The sequence below is a fragment of the Pseudoliparis swirei genome, chromosome 20, assembly GCF_029220125.1.
Source record: "Pseudoliparis swirei isolate HS2019 ecotype Mariana Trench chromosome 20, NWPU_hadal_v1, whole genome shotgun sequence".
Lineage (NCBI taxonomy): Eukaryota > Metazoa > Chordata > Actinopteri > Perciformes > Liparidae > Pseudoliparis > Pseudoliparis swirei.
This window is the reverse complement of record NC_079407.1, coordinates 26,931,142-26,959,128: the sequence shown is the minus strand read 5'-3', so window position 1 is coordinate 26,959,128 and position 27,987 is coordinate 26,931,142. Positions and strand designations below refer to the sequence as shown.

The window sequence follows — 27,987 nt, the reverse complement described above, 5'->3', positions numbered from 1 at the left end:
GCAGGAAAGAGAAGGGAGGGATCTAAGTTCTGCAGCGTGGCTGTGTGTGTGAGTGTGTGTGTGTGTGTGTGTGTGTGTGTGTGTGTGAGTGTGTGTGTGTGTGTGTGTGTCTAAATGAAAGGAAAGCTCTCTCTCTCCCACTCTGCATGTCTGCCGCCGCCACACGGCTCATGTCAGACTCTCCGAGGGACGGAAATATCTTTGCAGAAAGTTTCGGGCCGAAGGGGCAACTTGAATTCATGTTTTCTCCTCCTGCTGCATTACTTCTAGGGTTTTGAATATCCACAAGAAACGACCATGTGACGGACGTTCAGTTTCCTGGAAGATTTGGACACTCTCGCAAGAAGTTGTGTGTATTTTCTTTTGGACGACACCACGACCGACACCACGGACCGACTCTCTCCACGTCGTCGGGACTTTTCGGGGACGTCGGTTCACCATCAGCATCGAAAGAATCCACCGGACCTGCCCGACCTCACGTGACCTCTTCTCCAACACGCCACGAGGCGGCTCGCCATCTACCATGTGTTGGTTTTGAGGGCAGGTGTGATGCTGGGTCCGTGTGTTTGATACACACACACACACACATGGTGGCCGAGATCCAATGCCAGCAATCGAATGAGGACATCCAAACTTCCAGGAAAGATCGCTTAGAGCGTCACGCGCGTGATTGACAGCCGTGTGTGGACATGTCACGTGTCCACTGTCCAACAACAAAGCTTCCCTCTTCTCTTCACACATTGAAGTGAAATATCACACCCAGGCGGCCTTTAGAGCCGATACCCTGTCCCATCATGACCCTACGGACCTGCACTCTGCGGCACCTCCTCGTCCTCGTCCTGCTGTTGCTCCTCCAGGCCAGGCGGGGGCGCTGTCACCCGCAGTGTTTGGACTACAAGCCTCCGTTCGAACCCCGGCAGCCCCTGGCGTTCTGCAAGGAGTACTCCAAGTTCGGATGCTGCGATCTGGAGAAGGACGGAGAGATATCCGTCAAGTTCTACACCATCATGGCCAACTTCGACCACGCGGGGTACACCACCTGCGCCCAGTACATACGCAGCATCCTCTGCCAGGTGAGCCCAGCACCCACCTGTTATATCGTGAATGTGTGTCTACACTCCAGATGTTCAAGGGAGGGATAATATGTGTTATTAATTACATTTGAGTATGTGACTGAAACCACGATTTATTTATATACACACACACACACACACACACACACACACACACACACACACACACACACACACACACACACACACACACTCAACTAACTAAATAACTAACCTACATGATCTGTATTAAAACCTCTCTAACTTTGTCCCGCTTCACTTTTTCAAAGTCAAACTTCTAGCATAGATTGTTCACATATGTATCTATGATCTGGGTTAGTTTGGACTTTTGGTTTACATCCTTTCAAGAGATATTCATCCTCAAATTTTTTAAATTTGAGTATGTGACTGAAACCATGACCTATATATATACACACCTATACTTTTCTATCAACTAACTAAATAACTAACCTACATTGTTTGTACTAAAACCTCTCTAACTTTGTCAAAGAAAGTCAAACTTCTAGCAGAGATTGTTCACATATGTATCTATGGTCTGCGTTAGTTTCGACCTTTGTACTCCATCTTTCCAAGAGATATGCATCCTCAAAGTTTTTAAATTTGAGTATGTGACTGAAACCATGACCTATATACACACACACACACACACACTTGTCTATCAACTAGCTAACGTCAATGCTCTGTACTAAAACCTCTCTAACTTTGTTCCGCTTCACTTTTTCAAAGTCACACTTTTAGCAGAGATTGTTCACATATGTATCTATGGTCTGGGTTATTTTGGACCATTGCACTGCATCTTTCCAAGAGATATGCATCCTCAAAGTTTTTAAATTTGAGTATGTGACTGAAACCATGCCGTATATATATATATATACACACATACACTTGTCTATCAACTAGCTAACGGAAATGCTCTGTACTAAAACCTCTCTAACTTTGTCCCGCTTCACTTTTTCAAAGTCAAACTTCTAGCATAGATTTTTCACATATGTATCTATGGTCTGAGTTAGTTTGGACCTTTGCGCTCCATCTTTCCAAGAGATATGCATCCTCAAAGTTGTTTCCCCTAGGGATGATTCATCGGTATGAATCCGATCTCAATGTGAGGTTCAAAGGCGACGTGGAGATTGTAACCATCTTAATTATTGATAATTTTAATGGGTTTGCTTGCTAATTGCAGCCTGGGAACAATAAACAAGCCAAATAATAACATGGAATAAAGCAAGAGTTGGAATATCAAACATCACCTAAACTCGGAGGGAATCCTTTGAGCCAGATATGCAATAAGAAAAAGTCCCGACCTGAAAACAACTCACTGTATTACAGTTTCTCATGCAGAGCATCCTGTAAGAATTATTTGCTTCATGCATCATCCCTTCCAGATTCCCAGAAAACACTTTTTTTGGGTGTATTTTCTCTCACGGGAGGCAAACACAGGCGTAAGTCATCTGAACTCCAGACTCAGGCAGAATAATATCACACTTACTTTACTTTATGGAAATACCACAACATTACAATATTCAGTCTTTCTATTCGACCTTAAGTTGTGGATTCGAAAAACTAAATTAAACCGTCATTTTATATGAATATAAATCGTGAATGAAGGAAACCACTTCGAATTAGTCAAAAACATCTTAAATTTACAGTGCACGCAACCTTTTTAAAAGCAATCGCATTAAAAACGTATGTATGTGTATGTGTATGTAAATTATGTTGTGATCATATAATTATCTAGAATTTTATATATATGTTTTAATATCCATATATATATGTATTTATATATATATTTAAATAAATAAAAATATATAGATCTATATATTTATATATAGATATATATATATATATATATATATACATATAAACAACACAAGTCAGCTGAACTCCAGACTCAGAGGGAGAATAACAACACATTTATTTAACTTTTTGGAAATCCCACAAAATTACACGTTGTAGTTTTTAACTACCCGATCAAAATGAGCTGGAAGAATTTTTTTTATTTTTAGGCTTCTACTATCAATCATATCCCAGTCTTTCTGTTCCACCTTAAAAACTAAATTTAACCCATAGTTCTATAGAAATATAAATAATGAGTGAAGGAAAACCACTGTGAATTAGTTAAAATCATCTTACATTTACAGTGCATGCCACCGTTTTATAACCAATCACATCAAAAACTGTCTTATGTTAAATAATGTTGTGATTATATAATTATATATATATATTATAATAATTCGGACTTCTATAGCGCTTTTCTAAGTACCCAAAGATGCTTTACAGGGAACAAGAGACAGACAGAACAAAACAAAAAGTTAGCAGACAAGACGAACAAACAGTAACGTGAAGAAAGGAAAACAAACAGGGTGACAAACTGGAGAAACTGTATGAGTCGTATCAGGGTCAGGGATTAGCAGGTGAACGCGATTTGGAAGAGGTGTGTTTTGAGGGCTTGCTTAAATAATGGTAGCGTGGGAGCCTGACGGATGTGGATGGGGAGAGCGTTCCAGAGGGGGGGTGCAGCTGCCGAGAAGGCCCGGTCACTCCATATACATATATAATATATATTTATATATATATATTATATATGTATATATATATTTATATATATACATATATATATATAAATACATATATATATATATATATATGTATATATGTACATATATAAATATATCTATATATAAATACATATATATACAGGACTGTCTCAGAAAATTAGAATATTGTGATAAAGTTCTTTATTTTCTGTAATGCAATTAAAAAAACAAAAATGTCATGCATTCTGGATTCATTACAAATCAACTGAAATATTGCAAGCCTTTTATTTTTTTTTATATTGCTGATTATGGCTTACAGCTTAAGAAAACTCTAAAATCCTATCTCATAAAATTTTAATATTTCCTCAGACCAAGTAAAAAAAGATTTATAACAGCTGAGTGTTTGTCAAGGCTCAGGAAACCCTTGCAGGTGTTTCGAGTTAATTAGACAATTCAAGTGATTTGTTTAATACCCTACTAGTATACTTTTTCATGATATTCTAATATTTAGAGATAGGATATTTGAGTTTTCTTAAGCTGTAAGCCATAATCAGCAATAAATCAGAATAAAAGGCTTGCAATATTTCAGTTGATTTGTAATGAATCCAGAATGCATGACATTTTTGTTTTTTTAATTGCATTACAGAAAATAAAGAACTTCATCACAATATTCTAATTTTCTGAGACAGTCCTGTAATATATTATATATATATGTATTTATATATACATATATTTATATATAAATACATATATATGTATATATATATGCATTTATATATATAAATACATATATATAATATATAATATATATATATAATATATTATATATATGTATTTAGATATATATTTAGATATATATAAATATGTATGTATATATATATTAGGGCTGTCAGCGTTAACGCATTAATCTATGCGATTAATTTGGCCGCGATTAACGCACTAAAATATTTTAACGCAATTAACGCAACTTTGTTTACTTCCGGTGTGCGTTGAAGTTTTTGCACTCCTCTGAGTGTCAAGCCGCGGCAGTCCGCCTCCTTCCTCCCGTCTGCTCCTCGATATTCACAGAGAAGCAGAGGGCGACGTGTCGGTGACTTTCTTTTTTTTTGCTCCGCCCCGATGCTCGCGCAGACACGCCGGCATGGAGCTCTGCGGCGCGCGAGACGGAGAGCCGAGAAGTGTGAACGACACGTCGAGACAGAATGACACGCTGCTGGAGAGACGACCAACAACAGACGTTTAGTTTAATAAAAGAACAAAGACGTCTTTAAGGAAAGAACCGTACATTACTTCTGCTGTAATCTGGCGCTATAGAGAACATTACAGGGGGGCGGGGCCTCAACCTGATAGAATGGTGGGGAAACACTGGGATGTGTCACATGCAAAAGACTTTAAAAGGTGAATTTACATGTTTTTGTAAAATGTATAAAATGAGCCCAGCCTCCAGAGGGTTAACATTACATATTTGAATGTCAGTCAGTTTACCAAGGCCACTGGTTCTGCTGCTGTTCAATGTTAAAGATGACAGGACCAATGGGGTCTCTAATACACCTTTTCTTACTGATCTGGATGTTTCACTGAAGAAACAATTTATCATCCACAATATTAAATACCTCGCTGGCACTTTATATGTAGCAGCCTCTTTGAAAACACAGCTCTGTGTGAAGTTTTGTCTTTAAAAAAGAATACATTTAAACAAGTGTCTAAAATACACGCTGTCTGAAGGGATTACTCGTTCATTTAGAAGATTTAGTCTTTAAAAGAAAGAAAAAAATTCACGATTAATGAATTTCTAAATATGCGATTAATTAGTTAATTTTTTTAAATCGATTGACAGCCCTAATATATATATAATTACATTTACAGTGCATGCAACCTTTTTATAACCAATCACAACTCGGTCCGGTGTTGATGATGTTGTGATCATAGCTTCAGGGATGCAGTAGAATCTCACCACTGCAGCTCCTTCCGAGTGGCATTGATTTGTGATGTAATTCAATCAGAGTTTCTGTATCGGTATCTCTAAGTTTTTTAATTTCTTTTCTGAGCTCCCTGATCTGAAACAGATTCACCTCTCCTTCCCTGGCAGACTGAGCCCGGGGAGCTTATAGTCCAACATGCTGATTGCATAATTAGGTGCTGACTTTGCAGAAAACACTAACTCTGTGCAGATGGTGTGTGCAACGTTTCGTCCCGGCCCATATTACTCATGTGAAGATCTTTCATTCTGCAAAAGCAGTGAATACAACCTTAAATCTTCCTGGAAGTTGTACGTCATGTTGAAGTCGTGACTCCTAAAGTATAGGTTTCCATCATAGTGGTAATTATAGCCCGCTGTGGTTGTGTGGATTGTGTGTGTTACGACAGCCCTGCAGCTCACAGGGAGTCTAGTTTGAGTTAGATAGAGAGATATAGAATCCAGAATAATGTAAATATTATTTTTTTTAAATGCATGAGCTGCTACTTATAGTAACAAGCTCCTATACTGTCATTGAGCAGTCATTACAGTATAATAATTTATAATAATTAACAATTTGGATAAAAAAATTCTCCATATTTTACAATTTCAATCTCATAATATATATATATATTATGTATATATATATATATATATATTAAATATATATATATATTTATATTTATATATATCATATATATTTATATGTACATATACTTATATATATATTTATATGTATATATATTTATATACATTTATACATATAAATATATTTATATAATATATATTTATATGTATATAAATATATATATATTTATATATACTTATATATATATTTGTTTTAATATATATATATATGTATATATATTATATTTACATATATATTTATATATATTTATATATGTATACAAATTATAAGATTGTAATCGTATTATATATATTTTCATAAACACTTCCAAATCTTCTCTAGAACTCCACGTTGTGTTGTTTGAGGTAAACGATGTGGAGCGAGAGAGAGAGAGACAGATAGAAGTGTGTGTGTGTGTGTGTGTGCGCGTGTGTGTCAGGGAGACAAGAGGGAGATTGTCACCACCCCGGAGCTCAACTGACCAAACAAACAACCGTTTCCTCCTCCGGCCGAGGGCACACACACGCAGGATTTATCGACTTCCTGTGAGAGGGAGAAAGAAGGGGAAGAAAGAAAGAGAGATAAAAGCAGTGAAGTTAGATAAAGAGATAGATAAAGATAAAATAAAAAGAAAAGCAGGAAGAGAAAACTTTTAAAAAACCGAAGATCAATAAACAAGTTTAAAAGTCAAATTGTACATTTTGACTATATTAGAATGACGTGTTTGAGTGTGTGTGTGTGTGTGTGTGTGTTTTAACTTGATTTCTGATTCAAGTAAATTCAATATTTAAAATGTAATACAACTATAAAACCACTTGCAGACAAAGAGTGAGAACAACAGAACATTGAATTCATTGCTTTCCCCACGTTGCATTGTTAATACGTTCCAGGCCGTCCTCCCGGCTTGCTGTGACAGCAGCAGAACATTGCAGATGTTCAAGTTTCCCGACACGAAGTGAATGCACCACAACAACGAGCTCGATCCCTGGAGGCAGCCGAGCTTTTCAAACTCAATAACTGGCTCCAGTCGGGTCGGTCCTAGTCCAATAAGATCAGTTTACTTCTCTTTTTTAATATTTTAATATTTCTCTTTGTCAAAAATGTTTTTGGGGTACATCTCTTTTCTCTCTCTAATAAAACCTTCCATTGCATTGTGTGAAGTCAGAAAAAAAAGAGGCTTATTTGCTTTTTTATTTCAGTATATTCTAAAAACTGCGCGTAAACACACATTATTGTAGTTAGAAGAGGCGGCGTTGTTAGGGAACAGCTGTTAGTACTTACACACATTTATCCCAACCTATGATACGAGGAGCCAAAATAAAACTCAGAACAATGGCTTTAAAAAAAATATATTTCAGTGGGTCGAACAGGAGAGGCACGTAGACGAATAACAGAACTCTGTACTGCACCTTTAAATGTGATACGTCTCCTGAATATAAAGACGATGCATCAGACACATTGATGTGAAACATTTGCATCGCTCTTGCTTCTCTACTAAAATATCCTATTGGATGATTGCGTAATAAATCAAAGTTTAATAAATCATGCTCCGCATCCCAGGTCACCGCGAAAACTGCAGCGTCAGCAGAATCTGCAGACGGAACACAGATTTTTGTTTTGCTCTGATCTCGGTCCAGTGAAGCTCTTTCATGTCATGTGATAAAGAGTCTTTGTTTCACAGTTAGCTTCTCTGTGTCTCTTTGTTTGGGGTCAATAAAGGTTTATTTATAATATATTGGAGGTCCACTGCAGGCGCAGCTGTGGAAGCCCACTGCCGCCACTGAGAGAAAACAAAGGAGGATCCTGGAAGTCATAATTATTTCGACACGATCTCATTATTTCGACTTACTTATATATACGAATTCTTTGCCAAAGTTTTTCTAACGTCTTCTGAATTATTCAAACTTTTTTGCATCCAGTTATTTTCCTTTTCCAAAAATGATCTCTAATAAAGATGAGCTCATCTCCGGGCAGGAGAAATTAAATGTATTGCCCTTAATCTGAAGTCTTGGATCAGGTGACCATCTAGTCAGTTGCCATGGCCCTGTTGAAGCTCCGCCCACTCCTCTTCTCTACCTCCACCTGCCTGATGGGTCACGGAGGTCTGGATCGTGGTCCATGCCGACTAAAATATTTTTAAAAAAATATATATATACACTTTTATTAATCCCCAAGGGGAAATTAGTTCTCTGCATTTAACCCATCCTTAGTTATTAAGGAGCAGTGGGCTTCAGTGATGCGCCCGGGAAGCAACTGGGGGTTCAGTGCCTTGCTCAAGGACACTTCGACTTGCAACTAATGGGGAGAGCGGGGATCGAACCGACAACCTTGGGGTTGCAGGACGGCCCTCTTACCCCACTGAGCTTCAGCCGCCCGCAAAACTACCTGCCGACTACCAACTATTCATACACTCTGTCATACTCATTGAATGTGTTGTTACTCTGTAATGATTCCATCTGGTCACATGACATCTATTGTTCATCTAGTCACATGACATCTATTGTTCATCTGGTCATATGACATCTATTGTTCATCTGGTCACATGACATCTATTGTTCATCTAGTCATATGACATCTATTGATCATCTGGTCACATGACATCTATTGTTCATCTATTGTTCATCTGGTCACATGACATCTATTGATCATCTGGTCACATGACATCTATTGTTCATCTATTGTTCATCTGGTCACATGACATCTATTGTATCCTGGAGAGGGATCCTCCTCTGTCCTTTATTTTGCCTGTGAAAGAGTTTTTTCTATTTCTTGGGAGTTGTTCCTGATCCGATGTGAGGTCAAAGGTCAAAGGTCAGGGATGTCGCATGTGTCCAGACTCTAAAGCCCTTTGAGGCAAATTTGTAATTTGTGACATTGGGCGATACAAAATAAACTGAACTGAATTGTTTGTATCTGTTTTCTTTTTCCACTCGCGTGTCTCTCTCGGTTCTCTCGGTTCTCTCGGTTCTCATCTTCTCGGTTACGACGCTCTGGCCGCCGAGAGAACGATCACCACGGCGACCACATGACGTGACTGCAGCTCGGCTGCGTGTGGACGGTGTGGTCGTGACTTAATCACTGAGTGGACCTTCCTGGGATCCATTTATACCGGAGGCTCTCACGGCTCTCCTGCGTGTAACCCCGACCAATCACAGCGAGGCGGCGAGCAGCGGTCCCGTATTCATACGTGTCTCCCTAACTTTAACGAAAGATAAACACATCGGCTCTAACAGACACACACACGCAACCACAGATTGTGTTTGTGGGACGTCCACGACAAGAATAAAGCAGAAATAGTGGTTATTTCTTCACGGTGGATGAAGGAGATGATAACTGTTTCCACGGAGTAAAGCCACGGAGATAAGCCCCGCCCACGCTCATGTGATTGGTTGAAAATGAGAGCGACATCTGATCTGGTTGAAAACAATTTGGAGTCTCAAAAACCCACAAATGCACAACAATCCACATAGAAAATGTATGTTTGCATTGGAATGTACTTTTGAATGATTCTGCGTGCATTTGAATCAGTAACTTCTTTTAAATCACTTCTTAAAACCCATTTTTATAGAACAGCTTTTAAGTGATGTCGTCCTTTTATGCAGTTCTGTGGTTCCCCCAATTTTGTTTGTGTTTTTTAATTCATTTTATTTTTAAAATTTTATATTTGTATCTTACCATTCTATTTATTTTGCCTTGACTCTCTGTAGAGCACTTTGCAAACTTTGTTTTGAAAGGTGCTTTATAAATAAAGTTATAATAATAATAATAATAATAATAATAATTATTATTATTATAATAATAATAATTTGTATAATAATAATAATAATTATTAATAATAATAATAATAATAATTATTATATTATTATTATAATAATAATTATTATCATAATTATTATTATAATAATAATTTGTATTATACAAATAGTAATTATTATAATTATTATAATTTTTATTTTTATTATAATAATAATAATTATTATTATTTATATTATTATATTATTATTATTATTATTATTATTATTATTATTCGTAAATCCAATATATTTGTGAATTGTTCTGTGTGTATTTGTGAGTCTCCCCCTGTGTAATTTCTGAGCTCCGCCCCCGTACCGGTGCAGTGACGGCTTCTTTGTAACTTTAAATCGCTCTCGAGAGTTTCCCCGATATTCATCTCTCTTTTTTGCAGGAGTGCTCTCCGTACGCCGCCCACCTGTACGACGCCGAAGACGCCAACACGCCCATGCGCGCGCTGCCCGGCCTGTGCGGCGCGTACTGCTCCGACTACTGGCGGCGCTGCCGCTACACGCTCAGCCTCCTGCTGGAGGACTCGGGGAGCGCGCAGAGCTTCGCCAACCTGACGGCGTCCATCGAGGACGACCGCAGGAAGTTCTGCAACTTCCTGGAGCTGAAGGACAAACAGTACTGCTATCCGAATGTCCTGACCAACGCAGGTGTGCAGGTGGACATGTGGGGACAGGTGTTTATGTCCAGCAGCTGGCGGGGGCATCGACTGAGACACACTTATTTCATTCAGTCGACGTGAACAGACAAATAAATGTCTCAATGGGAGGAACCTGAACTTCACTTGAATGTGGCGAGACCTGAAGGGAGGGGGATGGAAGGGACGCAACAGCGCCACCTGGGGGCTTACACCCCAAGAAATAGAGTTTAACAACCCCAATATATAGTTTGAGAAGTGTTAAGGACACAGATTCATTCCTGATGTTTGTCCAGAGACATGTTTAGTCAAAGGAACCAGGAGATTATTACAAGAAACCATGAAAATAATCTACAAATAAACAATTAAAAGCCAAAAGATGCACAACTCATAACCATGCGAAACAGAAGCTGATCCACCCAGACAGAAGACACCAGTTAGCAAGAAGAGTTGTGTTCCATTTAGCACTTTTACGCTTCCGAGCAGACCGAGCAACGTGCCGCTCTGCTCTCCTCTCCCCTCCACTCTCAAGTGGGAGCATTTATAAGGTGGGGCTGCTGCGCTGACTAACAATCACCAGCAGCCGAGGCCAAATCAGACACAGCTGCCACAGAAGCAAAAGAGGCAAAAAGGGGCAGCTAAACAGGCAAAATAGCAGCAAAACAGGCAAAATAAGGGCAGCAAAACAGGCAAAAAAAGGGGCAGCAAAACAGGCAATAAAAGGGTCCGCAAAACAGGCAAACAAGGGGCAGCTAAACAGCTAAAATAGCAGCAAAACAGGCAAAATAAGGGTAGAAAAACAGGCAAAAAATGGGGAGCAAGACCGGCAATAAAAGGGTCCGCAAAACAGGCAAAATAGGGGCAGCTAAACATCAAATTCTGGCAGCGGTGTGTTGTTGATCGCTCACCTGATGAAACCTGAGAAAGGAATCTGGACTAATTGAGTCTCGGACACCTGAGACACCTGAGACACCTCATTCTGTCTCGTGTGCTCATGAGGACTCATTCGTCTCCTCTGTCCTCCCTCCCCCCCTCCTGCGTCCTCTCTCCTGTCCTCCCTCCTCACCTCCTGCGTCCTCTCTCCTCTGTCCTCCCTCCTCACCTCCTGCGTCCTCTCTCCTGTCCTCCCTCCTCACCTCCCTCCGTCCCTCCTCCTCCTCCTCCTCTCTCTGTCCTCCCTCCTCACCTCCTGCATCCTCTCTCCTGTCCTCCCTCCTCACCTCCTGTGTCCTCTCTCCTCCTCCCTCCTCCCTCCTCCTCCTCCTCCTCCTCTCTCTCCTGTCCTCCCTCCTCACCTCCTGCGTCCTCTCTCCTGTCCTCCCTCCTCACCTCCTGCGTCCTCTCTCCTGTCCTCCCTCCTCACCTCCTGCGTCCTCTCTCCTGTCCTCCCTCCTCACCTCCTGCGTCCTCTCTCCTGTCCTCCCTCCTCACCTCCTGCATCCTCTCTCCTGTCCTCCCTCCTCACCTCCTGCGTCCTCTCTCCTGTCCTCCCTCCTCACCTCCTGCGTCTCCCCTCCTCTCTCCTGTCCTCCCTCCCTCCTGCGTCCTCTCCTGTCCTCCCTCCTCACCTCCTCGTCCTCTCTCCTGTCCTCTCTCCTCACCTCCTGCATCCTCTCTCCTGTCCTCCCTCCTCACCTCCTGCGTCCTCTCTCCTGTCCTCCCTCCTCACCTCCTGAGTCCTTTCTCCTGTCCTCCCTCCTCACCTCCTGCGTCCTCTCCTCTGTCCTCCCTCCTCACCTCTTGCGTCCTCTCTCCTGTCCTCCTCCTCTCCTGTCCCTGAGTCCTCTCTCCTGTCCTCCTCCTCACCTCCTCGTCCTCTCTCCTGTCCTCCCTCCTCAACTCCTGCGTCCTCTCTCCTGTCCTCCCTCCTCACCTCCTGCGTCCTCTCTCCTCCCTCCTCACCTCCTGCGTCCTCTCTCCTGTCCTCCCTCCTCACCTCCTGCATCCTCTCTCCTGTCCTCCTCCTCTCCTCCCCTCCTCGTCCTCTCCTCCTCCCTCCTCCTCGTCCTCTCCTCTGTCCTCCCTCCTCACCTCCTGCATCCTCTCTCCTGTCCTCCCTCCCCCCCTCCTGCGTCCTCTCTCCTGTCCTTCCTCCTCACCTCCTACATGCGTCCTCTCTCCTGTCCTCCCTCCTCACCTCCTGCGTCCTCTCTCCTGTCCTCCCTCCTCACCTCCTGCATCCTCTCTCCTGTCCTCCCTCCTCACCTCCTGCGTCCTCTCTCCTGTCCTCCCTCCTCACCTCCTGCATCCTCTCTCCTGTCCTCCCTCCTCACCTCCTGCGTCCTCTCTCCTGTCCTCCCTCCTCACCTCCTGCGTCCTCTCTCCTGTCCTCCCTCCTCACCTCCTGCATCCTCTCTCCTGTCCTCCCTCCTCACCTCCTGCATCCTCTCTCCTGTCCTCCCTCCTCACCTCCTGCGTCCTCTCTCCTGTCCTCCCTCCTCACCTCCTGCATCCTCTCTCCTGTCCTCACCTCCTGCGTCCTCTCTCCTGTCCTCCCTCCTCACCTCCTCGTCCTCTCTCCTGTCCTCCTCCTCACCTCCTGCGTCCTCTCTCCTGTCCTCCCTCCTCACCTCCTGCATCCTCTCCTCTGTCCTCCCTCCTCACCTCCTGCGTCCTCTCTCCTGTCCTCCCTCCTCACCTCCTGCGTCCTCTCTCCTGTCCTCCCTCCTCACCTCCTGCCTCCTCTCTCCCGTCCTCCCTCCTCACCTCCTGCATCCTCTCTCCTGTCCTCCCTCCTCACCTCCTGCGTCCTCTCTCCTGTCCTCCCTCCTCACCTCCTGCATCCTCTCTCCTGTCCTCCCTCCTCACCTCCTGCGTCCTCTCTCCTGTCCTCCTCCTCACCTCCTGCGTCCTCTCTCCTGTCCTCCTCCTCACCTCCTGCATCCTCTCTCCTGTCCTCCTCCTCACCTCCTGCATCCTCTCTCCTGTCCTCCCTCCTCACCTCCTGCGTCCTCTCTCCTGTCCTCCTCCTCCTCCTCCTCCTCCTCCTCCTCCCTCCTGCATCCTCTCTCCTGTCCTCCTCCCTCCTCCTGTGTCCTCTCTCCTGTCCTCCCTCCTCACCTCCTGCGTCCTCTCTCCTGTCCTCCCTCCTCACCTCCTGCATCCTCTCTCCTGTCCTCCCTCCTCACCTCCTGCGTCCTCTCTCCTGTCCTCCCTCCCCCCTCCTGCATCCTCTCTCCTGTCCTCCCTCCTCACCTCCTGCATCCTCTCTCCTGTCCTCCCTCCCCCCCTCCTGCGTCCTCTCTCCTGTCCTTCCTCCTCACCTCCTGCATCCTCTCTCCTGTCCTCCCTCCTCACCTCCTCCTGTCCTCTCTCTCTCCTGTCCTCCCTCCTCACCTCCTGCGTCCTCTCTCCTGTCCTCCCTCCTCACCTCCTGCGTCCTCTCTCCTGTCCTCCCTCCCCCCCTCCTGCGTCCTCTCTCCTGTCCTCCCTCCTCACCTCCTGCGTCCTCTCCTCTGTCCCCAGAGCTCAATGCTAACCTGGGCTTGGTGCGCGAGGACCCCAAAGGGTGTCTGGAGCTGTGCCTGCAGGAAGTGGCCAACGGGCTGCGTAACCCGGTGGCCATGGTCCACGCCAACGACGGCTCCCACCGGTTCTTCGTGGCGGAGCAGCTCGGCTACGTTTGGGTCTACCTGGCCAACGGCTCCAGGCTGGACCGACCTTTCCTCAACCTCACGCAGGCCGTGCTCACCTCGCCGTGGGCCGGAGACGAGAGGGGCTTCCTCTGCATCGCCCTGCACCCCAGGTGCACAAATACATGCACTCTGATGTATTTAAAATATACTTAAGATGTCTAATGTATACGCTAAATTAGAATATACTTAACATGTCATTTGTACATTTCAAATGTACTATCATAGAAATGTACCTTTTTGCAAACGCATATAGTAAAGTCAACTTTTTTTTTTTATTCACCTTTTAAAATATAAGAAATATTTTAAAATATAAGAAATATAAGAAAAATATAGTTTAAGTGTCATTTCTCTGCAATTACTTAAATGTACTTGTTTAAACTTTTTTTTCAAACAATATTTGTTGTATATTTCAAAATATATGCTCTAAACCCGGGCAAAGAAATATACTTTAATGTATTTTAAAATATACTTAAAATGTCAATTGTACATTTCAAATATACTATCATAGAAATGTACTTTCTGCAAATACATAAAACGTATAGTAAAGTCACATATTTTAAAAATTTACTTTTTAATACACTTTAAAATAATTGTACTAGAAATATGAGAAACATATAGTTTAAGTGTAATTTATCTGCAACAACTTAATTGTACATTTTAAAACTTTGTTTTCAAACAATATTTCTTGTATATTTCAAAATATATGCTATATAGGTGAAATATATACTTTAATGTATTTAAAATATACTTAGAATGTCAATAGTACATTTAAAATGTACTATCAAAGAAATATACTTCCAGAAAATATATAAAAAATAATACTAGTCACGCTTTCACCTATTTTAAAAATTCAACTTTTAACACACTTTAAAATAATTGTTCTGTAGTTTATACTTTCAAGAAATATATTTTAAGAAAAATATACTTTAAGTGTAAGTTCTGTGCAGTTACTTAAATGCACTTCTTTAAACTTTGTTTTCAAACATATGTTTTGTATATTTCAAAATATATGCTCTAAATTATCATTGAAACAATGTATTTAAATCACATTTGATAAATACAGATTTAAATATACCCAAAAGAAAAATGCCATTGATATTAATTGTGCACCAAGAGTACTTTGTATACTTCAAATAGTACCGAAATACTATTTATATATTAAGTAAAAAATAAGTTCTTCCAAAATAACACACTTTAAGTATACTTATGATTAGTAAGACTTCAGGTGTACTCAAATTGAATATACTCATTATTTGCATGATTTTCAATGGATTTTCAAAGTAAAAGCTCCCTTTGTGAAGTGTTCTTCGTGCTTCTTCTCATGCTGACAGGATGAGTACGGTCAGAAAGGCCTATGTGTACTACTCTGTGTCCGTGAAGAAGGAGGAGAGGATCCGCGTCAGCGAGTTCACGCTGCAAACGCACGACGACAACCAGCTGGACCACGCCTCGGAGAGGTGAGCGCTCACCTGCAGGAGGGAGACCAGACAACAGCTTCAGGAGCTTAATTATGAGGAGATTATCCAAACATATGCATCACGCGGTCAAGTCATAGCGACTTAAATAAGTACCATTTAAAACTCAAAGAACTGATACCACTCACTGTTTTTACATTTTACATGTAAAGGAACGAAATGGAGGCAGGTTCCCAAACATGTCAATGTTTCTTAAATTAACTCAGGTTATGTCAGTCTCTTAACTTTTAGTTCCTTTTAACTCATCCTGTTCTGTGTTTATTTGTGTGTAACTATGTGTTTATTATGTTTTTTGTTTGTAACTGTGTTTATTATGTTTTTTTGTTTGTAACTATGTGTTTATTATGTTTTTTTGTTTGTAACTATGTGTTTATTATGTCGCTGCCTGTCTTGTCCAGGTCACCCTCGAAAAAGAGATTTTTAATCTCAATAGTATTCACCTGGTAAAATAAATGTTTAAATACAAATTAAAAATAAATAAGAATAATTCATTGGTTCAAAGTGGACAGTTGATCTCCCTTAAAAATCATACCTAAAATAAATATCTAAGAGTCTTTCTTTCTGGCTTCACATGACCTGGAAGTTTTAATTTCCTTCAGTCAAATATCTATTAAAAAAGTTACGCTGCTAACAATGTTTCAGTTATGTGTGTAAACAGCAACTTATTTTTTTATAGAAATTTGATAGATTTGAAGGATGTTTTAATTATGTGACGTAAAATGTCTTTAAGTACCTTGAAAAGCGCTATAAAAATAAATGTTTTATAATTATTATTATAATAGCATTAATTATTATTATAATAATAAAATTATTATAATTATTAATAATAATAATATTAGTATTATTAATATTATTATTAGATGTTTGGATGAAAAGGAATATCTTGTAAGCTCTGGTTCTCGTACTTTCTGGTTTAGGACCATTCTTGAGGTGAGAGAGCCGGCATCCAATCACAACGGAGGACAGCTTCTCTTCGGCCACGACGAGTACCTGTACGTCTTCATCGGTGACGGAGGGCGGGCGGGGGACCCGTTTGGAAAGTTTGGCAACGCACAGAACAAGTGAGAAATGAAGGCGCTTGATGACGGCCACTTCAGTCTTTTCCAAGTGGTTCATTGTGGTGACGAAATATATTTAGAACATTTGAAAATGTGAGCAAAAGGAAAAATTTGACGAAAATCATTCTCCTCGCAGAAGCTCCGGCCTTGTGTGTAATTTAATATTATATACAAAAAAGTAACGTATATCTTCGTTTTTTAGATTTTTCTGAGGTTGTTGACAGTTTTAAAGCTCACCGTGGTGTCAGGTGACGTGAGATGTTGCCGACATAAACATATATTAAAAGTTAAAAATTACAATTATGCAGAAGATAAACTTCAGAGTTCAAATTGCTCTTTTTATATGAATTAAAGCTTTTAAAGACGTTATCTTCCTGTAAACGGAGTCTGGGAGCTGCTCGCATCATTTGATGTTCTCTGACTCGTTCCTCCTCTTTTTCTTCATCTCTGACTATCCTCCTCCTCTCTGACTCTTCCTTCCCCCCTGCTTCTTTCTTCCTCTCTTTCCTCCTCTCTGACTCTGTCTTCCTCTCTGATTCTTCCTCCTCTCTGACTCGTTCCTCCTCTCTGCATCTTTCTTCCTCTCTTTCCTCCTTTCTGACTCTTCCTCCTCTCTGACTTGTTCCTCCTCTCTGCCTCTTTCTTCCTCTCTTTACTCCTCTCTGACTCTCTCTTCCTCATTGACTCTTCCTCCTTTCTGCCTCTCTCTTCCTCTCTGACTCTCTCTTCCTCATTGACTCTTCCTCCTTTCTGCCTCTCTCTTCCTCTCTGACTCTCTTCCTCATTGACTCTTCCTCCTCTCTGCCTCTCTCTTCCTCTCTGACTCGTTCCTCCTCTCTGACTCGTTCCTCCTCTCTGTCTCTTTCTTCCTCTCTCTCTTCCTCTCTGACTCTCTTCCTCATTGACTCTTCCTCCTCTCTGCCTCTCTCTTCCTCTCTGACTCGTTCCTCCTCTCTGACTCGTTCCTCCTCTCTGTCTCTTTCTTCCTCTCTTTCCTCCTCTCTGACTCTCTTCCTCATTGACTCTTCCTCCTCTCTGCCTCTGTCTTCCTCTCTGACTCGTTCCTCCTCTCTGACTCGTTCCTCCTCTCTGTCTCTTTCTTCCTCTCTTTCCTCCTCTCTGACTCACTTCCTCATTGACTCGTTCCTCCTCTCTGACTCTCCTCCTCCTCCTCCTCCTCCTCCTCCTCTCCTCCTCTTCCTCCTCTCTGACTCTCTCTTCCTCATTGACTCTTCCTCTCTGCCTCTCACTTCCTCTCTGACTCGTTCCTCCTCTCTGTCTCTCCCTCCTCTCCTCCTCCTCCTCTCCGCCTCTTCCTCCTCTCTGACTCTCTTCCTCATTGACTCTTCCTCTCTGCCTCTCACTTCCTCTCTGACTCGTTCCTCCTCTCTGTCTCTTTCTTCCTCTCTTTACTCCTCTCTGACTCTCTTCCTCATTGACTCGTTCCTCCTCTCCGCCTCTTCCTCCTCTCTGACTCTTCCTCCTCTGCTGTGTTCCAGATCCACTCTGCTGGGCAAGGTGCTTCGCGTGGACGTGGACAACAACGACGCCGGCGCCCCCTACAGCATCCCGCCAGACAACCCCTTCCTGAGGGAGAAGGACTCTCGATCTGGTGAATCCCTAAAACTCTTCCTCACGACATAACGAAGCCGTTACGTCCTTTAAGTCGCCTGTAAGATGAACTTGATGAACGCTATCAGACCTGCGTCGGTCGAGAAGCACAGAGGACGTATTCGCTCTATTTTGTGTCATCGTCTACATTTCCGCGCAGAGATTTTCGCGTACGGCGTGCGGAACATGTGGCGCTGCTCCGTCGACCGCGGCGACCCCGCGACGGGCCGCGGGGGAGGCCGGATGTTCTGCGGCGACGTCGGCCAGAACAAATACGAAGAAGTGGACCTCATCGTCAAAGGTGTGACGGCGAGAGATTTAACCCCTTCTTCTGCACACGGAGGAATAATGGTTCTTAAAATGGTTCCTTAAAAGGATTTGTGGTTCTATGGAGAACCATCACCTACTTTTTAGGGAAATGGTTCTTTAAAGAACCAGAAATGGTGCCGTAAAAAACATTTGTGTAGGGTTATTTGAGACACATTTATAGGTTCTTTGAAGAACTATTTAAGGAAATGGTTCTTTAAAGAACCATTTTTTAAGGCTCTTTGAGACACCTTCATGAACCCTGGTTTGAAAGGTTCTTTGAGGAACCAGAAATGGTGCCTTAAAGAACCATTTTTAAGGTTCTTTGAGACACATTCAGAGTTTCTTTGAAGAACTATTTAAGGAAATGGTTCTTTAAAGAACCCTGGGTTAAAAGGTTCTTGGTGGAACCATAAATGGTTCTTCTATGGCATCACTCTGAAGAACCATTTTCAGTTCCAGATGCCACCTTCATGTTTCTGTGTGCGTGTTTAAGATCATTTTAATCTCCGTCTTCTCTCTCAGGATGAAGGTCATTGGGATCGTATTATCTAGAGATCTAAAAGTGGCCTCAGAGTTCTGAGACGTGTGTTTCAAAAGTATATGTTCTGCGTTGTGAACAACAGGAGGATAATCTCTTTCCTTGAGAAGTTGCTCTAACTTTGTCGTTGCATGTTTTCAAAGGAGGAAACTACGGCTGGCGAGCCAGAGAAGGTTTCAGCTGCTACGACCGGAAACTCTGTCACAACTCCTCGCTGGGTGAGCTCACTTTGCTTTCACTTACTGGTGCATCCTGCATGCATACTGGTGTGTATCGCATGCATACTGGTGCATCCAGCATGCATACTGGTGCACCCTGCATGCATACTGGTGCATCCAGCATGCATACTGGTGCACCCTGCATGCATACTGGAGTGTATCGCATGCATACTGGTGCATCCTGCATGCATACTGGTGTGTATCGCATGCATACTGGTGCGTCCTGCACTCATACTGGTGGATCCTGCACGCATACTGCAAGTGTGTGTGTTTGAGTGACTTTCCACACACACTTCATTTCTCTTTGTACATATTGCTGCCGTCGTCGCGGTGATGATGAACCGATGCGTTTGTTTATCTTCCTCTAGACGACGTCTTGCCGATCTTCGCTTACCCCCACAAGTTGGGCAAGTCGGTGACGGGAGGCTACGTATACAGAGGCTGCCAGATGCCCAACCTCAACGGACTCTACATCTTCGGGGATTTCATGAGCGGGTTCGTGATTCTGCGTTATTCAAAAAAAAAATCTAAACTTTGGAAAGGATAGAAGTCTCTCCGATCCCTGAAGAGACCATTGGACCTGGTCCAACGGGCGCTGAGTGTGATACAAAGCCTCATTCAAAGATGCACAGATATATCTAGGTAGAAGATCTATAGGTAGAAAACCAAATACTTTGGTGGGGCTGTTCGGGTTCATGTCCCATTGTTTCTGTTCCAGGCGCCTGATGTCTCTGAAGGAGAACGTCACTTCAGGCGAATGGGAGTACAATGAGATCTGCATGGGGAGAGACCAGACCTGCAGGTTCCCCAAACTCATCAACAGCTACTACAAATACATCATCTCTTTTGCTGAGGATGAAGCAGGTGAGTTAACAACCTTCACACATATGCTGCATCGCGAAAAGAGATTCACATCTCGACATCAGCGAGATCAAAGAGATGTGAAGTTCAAATATATGGTTCCTTAAGGCTTAAGGGGTTTGTTTCCAGTGTAATTACTTAACATGTTGACGATATTAAATTCACAATACAGGTTTCAGTTTCACCTGAACTGGTCTTAAAGATTTTCTCCCCTCCAGATTTCTCAAATTTAGTCGTAACACACATTTTTAGTCTGTTAAGTGGTTTCTCTCCTTTTTTCTTCACTTTCTAAATATTCCCGTCCCTCCTCCTTATCTTTCTCCCTGCCGTCGACCATCTTCGTCTTTTTTTTCTTTCTTTTTTTTCAGGGGAAATGTATTTCTTAGCCACTGGAACCGCGAGCGCCACAGCCAGAGCCGGAGTCATTTATAAGATCGTGGACCCCTCCAGGTAGAGAACGGCAGCGCCACACACAGTTTCATCATTATATACATATACATATATATATATGTATATATCCAGGGCGCGTTTTTGTCTAATTATTATTTTGTCTACGCTTCTTAAATGTTATCAAAAAAATTTGAACAAGACTTGAAGTGAGCAGGACATTTATATATACACTGTATATACAGTATATATGTATATATGTATATATATATATTTATAAAGATATATATATATATATATATATAAAGATATATATAAAGATATATATAAAGATATATATACATATATAAATATATGTATATATATGTATATAAAGATATATATATATATAAAGATATGTATATATATATACACACACATACATATAAATGATATATATATATAAATGAAAAAAAGAAGAACTACATATATATACACATGTATTTATAAAGTAGAAATATATATACATATAGATTTTTTTTCTAAATGATCACACATACTTTTTTTAATTTTAATCTTTTTTTCTGTGCTCATCATTCTTGTTGCTTAGTGACTGCGATACACATGGACACGTGTATCACCACTAATCTAATATCAATGTAGAACAACTGATCTTAGAATACAATAGAATTATGACCAAGAAACTTTTAAAAGCTACATTAAAAAAATAAAAGCATGTAAGAGGTGCATTGAATATGCTTGTTTGTTTCAGGCGAGCAGCGCCAGGGAGATGCAGCATCAAGCCGTCACACGTGAAGATAAAAGGGAAACTGATTCACTTCTACCCCAAAGAAGGTTCGGACATCTTAAAATAACGTTTTGGTTTCATTGAAACATTCTGGTTACACTTGTGTTTTCTCATTTGTCTTTAGTTGTTGTTGTGTATAATAACATTAGACTCTAAGCCACACATCGGAGCTTTATTTGTTGTATGCTAAATAAAATATAATGTCTATAATTCTCATAATCTTGTCAATGTGCAATATTTAGTTAATATATGTTTACATAGTCTCTCTAGCTAAAACAAATCAATAAAAAATGTCTTTCTTGTTGACAGAGTTCGTAATCAACAAGAAACCGACCACCACGGCCGTTCCCACGACAACCGCGAGAACAACCACGACCACGAAAGCGCCGGCGAGAAGAAAATTCCCGATAATAATCATGAAACCACCGTTCCCGACGAGAAAAACGTTAAGAAAAACGCCACAACCCCCAACAACAGCAAGAACGACAACAACAAATATATTACGGCCGAGGAAAACGACGTCGCCGCCACCGTCAACAACACCACCGACCTTAAAAGCGGCAGCGACAATAAAAACAACAACAACAGCGTCCGTACCAACATCGGTCCAGGTCACCATGGCAACAACCCCCGCCACCACCTCACCCACCGGTAGGCCTCCTGGTGCAGCTGTTTACCAAACCAGCTCCGCTGATTATTCAACCACTAGACCCACAATGTACACAACCACTAAGTCAAATGTTACTAACATTGAACCCACCGGTCCTCTGGTGCACGCCGTGTTGCTGGGAGAAGCAACCGGCAACAAGCCGAGCGGTTTCTTCCTCTGCATTTTGTTTTTGCTTGACATTTTAACATGCTAGTAGCTGGTTTAGCTAACGTCTGTGAAATTTATTTTCCTTGGACGATTAATTGAAATTTCCACAAACCACTTTGAAAGAAACTATAAGTTGCAGTTGCAAATAACTGCCAGAGGGGTTGCTGCATGTGTTGGCTAAATTACTAACCATAATTTGTATATACACTACCGTTCAAAAGTTTGAGGTCATCCAGACAATTTCGTGTCTTCCATGAAAACTCACTTTTATTTATGAAATGAATTGAAAATTGAATAGAAAATATAGTCAAGACATTGACAAGGTTAGAAATAATGATTAATATTTGGAGTATTAATTTTGTTCTTCAAACTTCAAGCTCAAAGGAAGGCCAGTTGTATAGCTTATATCACCAGCATAACTGTTTTCAGCTGTGCTAATATAATTGCACAAGGGTTTTCTAATCAGACATTAGTCTTCTAAGGCGATTAGCAAACACAATGTACCATTAGAACACTGGAGTGATAGTTGATGGAAATGGGCCTCTATACACCTCTGGAGATATTTCATTAGAAACCAGACGTTTCCACCTAGAATAGTCATTTACCACATTAACAATGTATAGAGTGTATTTCTGATTAATGTTATCTTTATTGAAAAAACAGTGCTTTTCTTTGAAAAATAAAGACATTTCTAAGTGACCCCAAACTTTTGAACGGTAGTGTAACTATAAAATATATTTAAATATATAAAATTATGAGCCAAGACATGCAGGCCTAAAGAAAGTCAGGGGATGGAAACCCTTTCTTCCTCTGCATTTAGTTTTTGCTTCACATTTCAACATGCTAGTAGCTGGTTTAGCTAACGTCTGTGCAACTTACTTTCCTTGGACGATAATAGCAATTTCCACAAACCACTTTGAAATTAAGAAACTATAAGTGGAAGCTGCAAATAACTGCCAGAGGGGTTGCTGCACGTGTTGGCTAAGTTATTAACCATAATTTGTATATAACTCACAAAATTGTGAGCCGAGACATGCAGGCCTAAAAAAAGTCAGGGGATGGAAACTCTTTCTTTCTTTCTTTGCATTTTGTTTTTGCTTCACATTTTAACATGCTAGTAGCTGGTTTAGCTAACGTCTGTGTAATTTATTTTCCTTGGACGATTAATTGAAATTTCCACAAACCACTTTGAAAGAAACTATAAGTTGCAGTTTCAAATAACTGCCAGAGGGTTTGCTGCATGTGTTGGCTAAATTACTAACCATAATTTGTATATAAATCTATAAAATATATTTAAATATATAAAATTATGAATCAAGAAATGCAGGCCAAAAGAAAGTCAGGGGATAGAAACCCTTTCTTCATCTGCATTTTGTTTTTGCTTCACATTTTAACACGCTAGTAGCTGGTTTAGCTAACGTCTGTGCAACTTACTTTCCTTGGACGATTAATATAAATTTGCACAAACCACTTTAAAATTTAAAAAATATGAGTTGAAGCTGCAAATTATTGCCAGAGGGGTTGCTGCACGTGTTGGCTACATGTTATATATGAATAGAAGATATGAATTTAAATTGTTTGGCAGGCAAGTCGAAGTTGGTTGCTTCACATTTTAACATGCTAGGAGCTGGTTTAGCTAACGTCTGTGCAATTTAATTTCCTTGGACGATCAATAGAAATTTTCTCTAAAATCAAACCACTTTAAAATTAAGAAACTATAACTGAAAGTCGCCATATGGGTTGCTGCACGCGTTAGCTACACGTTATATATGAATAGTAAATATGAATTGAAGTTGTTTGGCAGCTAAGTCGAAGTTGGTTAAGTGTAAATATGGATTATTCCCCTTTTTTTAAACCAGTTTTTGGTTTGCACACAAGTTTAAAATATTGCAAGGTAGAAACTGTCTTCTGGCTATTAAAGCGTTATGTATATTCAAGATCTTAATACTCATATTTACCTCTTCTGAGAGTCCATAAATCAATATGCAGCCAATCAGGCTATTCTCATCCACTGCTTGCTTTTTAACAGACTAACAATTATGAACTGTAATTTGTATATAACCCACAACATTGTGAGCCAAGACATGCAGGCCTAAAAAAGTCTTAAATAGTGGTGATGAGGAGAGGCGGTGGATAGAAACCCCGGAGCTCGTGAACAATGACATATTTTACTTTAGTTACATAACTTATTTCTTAGCTAACGCCAACTATGGCGGTTATGTAGGTTAAGTAGTTTTGACATTTGTAGGAGAAGTAACTTTTTAAAAGACGTTACGCAAACCGTTGTACATCGATCCAGTAGTAAGTTCTTTAATCAAATTTCCTTTCTTTACTTCTGCTATGTATCAGTCTTAGCACTTTAACTGGAAAAGCAAGGGGAGAAAACCCCCAAAAGGTCACTAATTCCCAATATTAGAAGTATTCACTTCATTTAAGTCAAGTTGTTAGAAAACTTGCATAAAGTACATTTAGTTTTCCAATGTCTAAATGTCTGCTTATGTTCTGCATACTGACCAAAAAGACAATTTGCCTTTTGCGGAGTTAGAGGGTGAGAATAATGCTTCATTTACATGGATAAGGTGGACGGAAAACCCCGAATATAAGCACATTCACCAACATGTCTTCCGTCGGCCGCCTGCCTGATTTCATGTAAATGCAGCTTGAGCCTTTCAAGTCAAACTCAGGGGGAATTAGCTCTTATTTGGCAACTTTTAATTCCCGCTTGAACGATATTCTTTGGCTGGTACAAGAGTATAAAGCAGGATAAATGTTGCTTATTTATGTTTCGGGGGTATTAATTTAATTTAAATCGGGTTACTTTGGCATTATTTATTTTGAATAAATGGTTCTTCATCAGCTTCAGTTTGGACATTCATCTTTGTGTTGTCTGTGTTTACGTCTTCTCCTCGTCTTGTTTTTCAAGAATAACTCAAAATGACCAATTTATTAATTAAAGATATGTTTGACATTCTTGGTAAATGTGCTTATTTGCTTTCTTGCAACTTTAGATGAGAAGATAGGAAAAAGTTATTGATGTTTTCATCCCAAACAGCAGCCAGTTAGCTACGCTTATAGTTTAAAGACGAGGAAACAATGGGACTAATTAACGCTTTATATCTTATATCTCATTTATTTACTTGACACTCGCCAAGAAAGCAAACAGGCGCATTTCCAAAAAATGAACAAACAATTATTTAAAAGAAAAAAATTGTTAAACTACATATAAAGAGGGTGATTCTGTCTCTCCATCAGGTCATTGGAGACCCCTTCAGTACCCCCATTTTACCACCTCCCAACCCTTGACCTCATCCCTTAAACTACCCCAGACGGCTCTGACCTCTTCTTCACGATACTCCGAGCGCCCCGAAGCGTTGACCACGCCGCGGGCGCCGTATTGGAGCCAGAAACCAACGACATCGTCGGGCTCCAAACCCCGGAGACCGCCGATCGACCCGACGGCGCCCAAGACACGGGAAGACCAGCGGTGGCTCGGAGAGAAGCTGGCGAGCGGCGGGGAGGGTAACCAAGACTATAAGAGGCCTCGAGAAAGAGGTCGCGGCCACAAGAGAGGAAGAGGAGGGAGGAGGCCGCCCGCCGGCTCGGTGCGACTGGTGAGCGTCGACGGTTTGTCGGATCGAGGCCGAGTGGAGGTCTTCATCCACGGCGAGTGGGGGACGGTGTGCGACGACCTTTTCACCAGCAGGGCGGGCACGGTGGTGTGTCGGCAGGTCGGCTTCACGACGGCGTTGGCGGTGATGAAGAGGGCGGCGATGGGGGAGGCGGACGCCGGCGTCAAGATCCTGCTGGACGACGTGGAGTGTGAGGGCGGGGAGAGGTCGCTGCTGGACTGCAAGAGGTCGCGGGTCGGGAAACACAACTGTTCACACGGAGAGGACGTAGGGGTGATCTGCGGGTAGGAGGAGAAGAAAAGAGGAGAGAAAATGGAGAAATAAATGGATGTTTCCCTGAGAAGAATACAAAAATGATGAGAGATCATTTGAAGGAGTAAAAGGTTTTTACAGACTGCTCATTGATGTTGGTGATGGCAGTTTAGCAAAAAATGTCAACAAGTTGTATTTTATTCTGTTTTCCTGTTTTCATTTTGATGTTTGATTTGTAATTTCTCGCCCACAGCCGAATGCAAAAATGATGTCCGTACATATATTAAAATGTTCTGTTTTTGGGGATTTTATTTCCACCTTTCAGAGGAGCATAGACCTTGAGAGTTTCTCCAAAACTCTGGAGTCACGAATTTTACACTCTCTTGAATAAATATGATCTACAATTTTGAAAAAAAGAGAGTGAAGCACACACTGAAGACGTCTATGCAACGGGTTTGATTAAAAAGGTTGAAAAGAGAAAGATAGAATCAAAGGTCTACAGATTTTTTTTTTTAATGAACCTGCACGTCACCCGGCAATTGAGACATAATTTAGTTAAATTACATTTGACATGTGTATATGTCACAATCAACATGTATATTAAAATAAATATATATACTCTTTCAATATTTATAATTTTATTATAATATATATATTAAAAAAATATATATATATATTTTGAATATACATAATGTATTATATATATATATTAAAGTAAATATATATAGATTTTTCTATTATTATTATTATTATATATATATACTTACTTTTAAAAATCTCTCTATATGTATAATAAAAAAATTAATCTATATATATTTATTTTAGTATATATATTTTAATATTTTAAAAATATATATAAGAAGTGGACATGGATATAATAAATAAAATAATTATAGATATATATATCTATTAAAAAAACAATAATTATATCTACGGTATATATATGATTATTGTTTTTATATATATATATATATCAAATGTTTTAATTATATCCATATATATATATATATATATAATAATAATAATAATAATTCATTATATTTGTAAAGCGCTTTTCAATGACCCAAAGACGCTGATATATACAGGACTGTCTCAGAAAATTAGAATATTGTGATAAAGTTCTTTATTTTCTGTAATGCAATTGAAAAAACAAAAATGTCATGCATTCTGGATTCATTACAAATCAACTGAAATATTGCAAGCCTTTTATTCTTTTAATATTGCTGATTATGGCTTACAGCTTAAGAAAACTCTAAAATCCTATCTCATAAAATTTTAATATTTCCTCAGACCAAGTAAAAAAAAAGATTTATAACAGCTGAGTGTTTGTCAAGGCTCAGGAAACCCTTGCAGGTGTTTCGAGTTAATTAGACAATTCAAGTGATTTGTTTAATACCCTACTAGTATACTTTTTCATGATATTCTAATATTTAGAGATAGGATATTTGAGTTTTCTTAAGCTGTAAGCCATAATCAGCAATAAATCAGAATAAAAGGCTTGCAATATTTCAGTTGATTTGTAATGAATCCAGAATGCATGAATTTTTGTTTTTAAATTGCATTACAGAAAATAAAGAACTTCATCACAATATTCTAATTTTCTGAGACAGTCCTGTATATATATAAAACAGTCTGTGTTCTCTAGCCAAGCCAACCTCATAATCTTCTCCATCAGCTGTGGACTGAAGAATCAGGTCATATCAGAATTCCTTCCAGCTATATTTTCGGTGGAGTTGCTTGTGGACGCTTATTAATGACGTTCAGATATTTGAACTTTTCA

At 40.6% G+C, this 27,987-nt stretch overlaps 1 protein-coding gene across 2 annotated transcripts; it reads left to right on the top strand.

Moving 5' to 3' along the window:
* Window positions 1-128: 128 nt before the first annotated feature.
* Window positions 129-26,673, top strand: si:ch211-136a13.1 (HHIP-like protein 1). 2 transcript variants are annotated; one of them, XM_056441789.1, is made up of 14 exons: window positions 129-1,073; window positions 10,379-10,643; window positions 14,096-14,375; window positions 15,597-15,722; window positions 16,658-16,801; window positions 18,298-18,410; window positions 18,570-18,710; window positions 19,400-19,474; window positions 19,843-19,969; window positions 20,193-20,338; window positions 20,704-20,785; window positions 21,474-21,556; window positions 21,819-22,160; window positions 25,579-26,673. In XM_056441789.1, the coding sequence occupies exons 1-14, from the start codon at window positions 795-797 to the stop codon at window positions 26,241-26,243; spliced, it is 2,868 nt and encodes a 955-aa protein (XP_056297764.1). In that variant the 5' UTR covers window positions 129-794; the 3' UTR covers window positions 26,244-26,673. The 2 variants fall into 2 exon arrangements, with proteins under 2 accessions (XP_056297764.1, XP_056297766.1); XM_056441791.1 differs by lacking the exon at window positions 18,570-18,710.
* The last annotated feature ends 1,314 nt before the right edge of the window (window positions 26,674-27,987 follow it).